The sequence below is a fragment of the Epinephelus moara genome, unplaced genomic scaffold (genome assembly GCF_006386435.1).
Source record: "Epinephelus moara isolate mb unplaced genomic scaffold, YSFRI_EMoa_1.0 scaffold1600, whole genome shotgun sequence".
Lineage (NCBI taxonomy): Eukaryota > Metazoa > Chordata > Actinopteri > Perciformes > Serranidae > Epinephelus > Epinephelus moara.
In genome coordinates, this window is record NW_026079105.1 from 1 (window position 1) to 4,913 (window position 4,913).

At 39.0% G+C, this 4,913-nt stretch overlaps 2 protein-coding genes across 2 annotated transcripts; both read left to right on the forward strand.

Annotated features, from left to right (window-relative positions):
* Positions 1-4: 4 nt before the first annotated feature.
* Positions 5-1,395, forward strand: LOC126387037 (UDP-glucuronosyltransferase 2A2-like; the record flags this gene model as incomplete). Its single annotated transcript, XM_050039602.1, has 1 exon — positions 5-1,395. A coding segment is annotated over one exon (627 nt), but the record flags the coding sequence as incomplete, so codon positions are not given.
* A 189-nt stretch (positions 1,396-1,584) lies between these two features.
* On the forward strand, positions 1,585-4,909 carry LOC126387038 (UDP-glucuronosyltransferase 2A1-like; the record flags this gene model as incomplete). The annotated part of the gene is made up of 2 exons (XM_050039603.1): positions 1,585-1,669; positions 4,006-4,909. A coding segment is annotated over exon 2 (897 nt), but the record flags the coding sequence as incomplete, so codon positions are not given.
* Between the last annotated feature and the right edge of the window lie 4 nt (positions 4,910-4,913).

The window sequence follows — 4,913 nt, forward strand, 5'->3', positions numbered from 1 at the left end:
TGACCTAGCTGATGAGATCGCTGCAGCTTTTGCTGAATTACCTCAGAAAGTCATCTGGAGATATAAAGGAGACAAACCAGCCACTCTGGGCAACAACACTTTACTAGTCGACTGGATGCCACAGAACGACCTCCTAGGACATCCAAATGTAAAACTTTTTGTAAGTCATGGAGGAACTAACGGAATATATGAGGCTATATATCACGGAGTTCCAATCGTAGGCATTCCCATTGTCTTCGATCAAGCCGACAACCTCTCCAGACTGAGAGCAAAGGGTGTTGCAGAAGTCATGGATATTTCTGAACTGGATCGGAAAACATTTCAGACTGTCATACAGGAAGTCCTGAATGAGCCCTCCTATACAGTGAACATGCAGAGACTCTCCAGACTGCACAGAGATCAACCAGTGAAGCCACTGGACCGCGCCATCTTCTGGATAGAGTTTGTCATGAGACACAAAGGTGCAGCTCACCTGAGAACTGAGTCCTACAGACTGCCCTGGTACTCCTACCACTCTGTTGATGTGATGCTATTTTTAATAACAGTTGTGCTACTGATTTTGTTATTATTTGCTGGGTTAGTACGGTCATGCTGTAGATTGTGTTCCAAAAGAAAAGTGAAATCTGACTAACCAGTAATCCGGCTGTGATCAGACGAAAGGAGTACATGTTTTACCTTTGAAATGTGTCAAGGTGCCTAAAGTTTTCTAGAAAAATGTGTACTGTAAAAAATGAAATGTAACTCCCAGCTTTGACCGCCAATGTGCAAAAGCACAATCATTACTTTGTTGAAAGCAGGGTCATTTTAAATGATCTGTCTGTATGCATCAGTGTAACAATGTACCTTTTGTTTCTAACTGAATCAAAGTCTGAGAACTCACTGTGAATGGAAACTACCATACTAGCAGACAAATATGATGACATGATGACAAGATACAAGTTTCAACTCTCTATACTCTGTATGGTTTTTGCTGTATACTACATTATGCTAAAATCCCACTGTTGAAGGGAGGATTCTAAAACAATAAAAAGGCTTACACTGACAATAAAAATAAACAATGTGAACCATAAGAGTGAAGAAAAATAATACACTTTTATTTCTTTTTTTCCAACCAGCATGGATTTGCCCTGCTGACAGGTTTGTTGAAATAGATGAATTAAAAACAACCTGATCTACATGAGGATTTGTTGGTACCATTACCAGCCAGCAGGTGATGTTGTTGAGCCATTTACAGTATTTCCCTTGACTGTTAAACACCAGCTATTTTATAATTTGACATTTTTCAGATGACAATGGGAGCATTGTGAGCCACATAACAAAGCTATCATAAAGGCATGTTGCTGTAGCATTTTTAAAGGGAATTATGTAATTGCAATAAAATGACCTGAATTATTATCACAATCTTAACCTTTTATGTGACTAATCTGTTGAAACACAGGATAATAATCCTGTTTTTCTTCTTCTTTTTTTTTTTAAGATATTGAGTTTTATTACGGCTATATGTAAGAGTCACACAATGACTTTTACTCCCCTTTCCTTATCACCTGGGCATTTAAGAAACTACTACTGCGGTACCAAAGTCCTGCTAAGATTAGAACCTTGAAGGACTACGACGTGTTTTACCCTCTGGCAAAGGAGAATATTGAAAAACACACTGTGTGCCAAAAAGGTAATACTGGAATTTCTTTCATCTTTTGCCAATATAAAAGACTGATAGCTGTCAATTTGAGCTACTGGGTTTAACCAAAAGTTCATTTTTAACATTTAATTTTTTATTTTTCATTTTATTTTTAGCATTCAATATATTTCTCCAGTGCTTTAGATTCTCTCAGCTGTACAGGTTACTCACTTGTTAGCCCTTACTGCAAGTAAAAGTGTTAAAAAGGCTTGCATATGAACAAAAATTGAGTTACTGTACGCTATATAGCATCATACATCAATAATTAGGTTAAATCAGCAGGCTTTACATACTACAGCAAAACTATTAAAAGCAAAACAATGTGAGAAGGAATCTTCACCCACAAAATGACAATGTGACAATGTATTACTCACCACACGTTACCTTGAATTCATAAAAAAAAAATAATTGTTGTTTCTCTCTTGTAACACCAAAGTCCTTGTTCATATAACTACAGGTTAATCAATAATGAAGCCAACAGTCAGTGCAGGTCAAAATGCCCTAACAGGCGTTTATTATAAAAGCAATTAAAAGTTAGTGTTGCTGCAGGGGGGTGAGGTGCACCAGTCTATAGGCCGGTGCACTTGAAGTATACTGTATGTAGATAACCAAAAATACACACAAAATAAACCCATTTTCCAACAGAAAAACACCCAAACTACTACCAGTGACACAGTAAACCTTAATTATATCACCACAACTCAACTGGTGAACTCCTACTGCACCAGCCACTCCCTTGAGTGGAGGTCGACACCAGCTGCAGCACTAACAGATAAAACCATATATTAGGTTCAGTTTACTAAAATACAAATAAAACAATTTACAGTGAATAACATAAAATAATATAAAATAAAGGACAATCAGCCCTTTTCCTGTGAATTGAACAAACATCTTCATCCAACCACAGGCAAACATTTTTTAATATTAAAAGACACCCATACCTTTCCTCTGCCACTTTCCCTGGACTGTTAGGACCCTTTCCAAAAAGAAACAATAAGTTGTTGGCAGACCCATATTTTGTAATTGTCATTTTTGCAATTAAAAATACAACAACTCCAATATTAACACTTAAAAAAACAATGCCTCAGGGTGTGTTTGCACCTCTACGCTACCTTAACAATAAAATCTATTTCAAACACAAGGTGTGTTTGGCCCATCAGGCAAGTATGTGTACAGGAGTGATCACAGAGAATGAGGCTCACACACCTGTGCACCTTGAGCCTCTTAACAGCTCAGGTGCTCTCGCCTTGACTAGTCAAATTTTGCCTGGGTCTGACAGTCCCCCTGCTACACTCTCTTGTCTCCATGCTGAATGGAGAATCCAAAAAAGGCATTCTTTATGAACTGAGGTAAATGGGCACCATGTTGAACAACAGCAAAACTATATCAAAACATAAATTCACAAACTCTCACACGGCTCAGTCAGTATCATCCAAGTGTAATTTATCCAGTCACGCTCAGACTCGTTAGCCTACTTCCCAACCACATGCAATTTCATGAAACTTTGTAATTCAAGGGTTAAGTGTGTAGGATTTAGTGGCCCTATCTAGACCCAGTTCTTGATTTGTCCGTTCTGGGCTACTGTAGAACAACATGGTGGACTCTGTGAGAGAGGACCTGCTCTGTATGTGTAGTAGATTTAAACGGCTCATTCCAAGGTAAGGAAAAACTTCTTATCTTCAGATGATTATAAATTAATGAAAGCATAGTTGTGAATATTATACACTATTTCTGCCGAAGGATGCACCTGAATCCTGCACACTGGACCTATAAAACATGTCAGTACAGTCTCCTTGCACAGTCAAGTAGCGGGCCTGAGCACGTGCATGCTTTTGAACTCTGATCAATCCGAGCTCATATGCACGTGTGTGCTCACAGCACGCTCAGAGTGCCACTTGTAGACCAAAAATGCATGTGTTTGGTGCTCAGCATACAACAAATGAGACTTGGATTATGATTCATGAGTTATGTGATTGTTCTCAAATGGATGTTTTGATAAAGTGTTGCTGTTGTTAAACGCAGTCGCCAATGACTTTAGTTCATCAAGGATTTTCTTTGTTTTTGGATTCTTAGTTCACTGTGGAGGCATGAGAGAAAAACAGTATTTTCTTTACAAATTCAATGCAAAATGCAGTGAGTGATGTACAAATGGTACTTTTGTGGTTGAGGTAAAGGATTATAAAACTGAAAAGATTGAGGGTAAATAGCAGAATTTTCATTGACAAATCAGTGATAGAAACCTCATTCTGTATATTTAAGAAAATGTAGTGTTTTGCTAAAAAAGTATGTATTTGCTAAGATAAAATATGCTTCCTTTCCAACTTTAGAATAAAAATGCATTCCACCTGGATTGGGATCACTCTCTTCTTGCTCTGTCCAACTGTGATTTATGGTGGGAAGGTTCTCGTTTTTCCAGTGGATGGGAGCCACTGGGTGAACATGAAAATCATTATTGAGGAACTACACTCAAGGGGCCACCACATTTCTGTTGTGCGATCATCAGACAGCTGGTACATCAAGGAAACCTCCCCGTCCTATACTTCAATTACACTCGATGCAGAATCTGGATTTGATGAAGAATTTTTAACTGCATTTGTGACCCAGTTGCTGGAAATCCAGAGGGGAGGGAAGTCTGCCTGGACGCGTTTCAAACTGGAGATGGAAATGGCACAAAAGTCTGCTGAGATGCATGTGAAAACAAGCGAAATGCTTGAGCTGCTTTTTGAGAACAAAGATCTGATGCAGTCTCTACGGGATGCCAAATATGATCTCGTCCTTACAGACCCTGTTACACCAATAGGTGTTGTATTTGCCCGCTACCTAAGATTGCCTCTTGTTTACAATGTGAGATGGACTAGTCAAGGTGAAGGTCATTTTTCAATCGCACCTTCTCCTCTGTCTTACATCCCTATTGTAGGGACTGAGCTCCCAGATAAAATGAGCTTTCTTCAGAGAGTTCTCAACGTAATTGCTTTTGGCTTTGGAGAGTATCAGATAGCACAGTATGTTTTACCATATTATGCTGGCATAATTGATAAATATTTAGGTCCAGACACAGACTTTTTAACCCTCTTTGCAGCAGCAGACATTTGGCTGATGAGAGTGGACTTTGTGTTTGAGTTCCCTCGTCCCACCATGCCTAACGTCGTCTATATGGGAGGGTTCCAGTGTAAACCTGCAAAACCTCTTCCTGAACACTTCGAGGAGTTTGTGCAGAGTTCTGGAGAGCATGGAG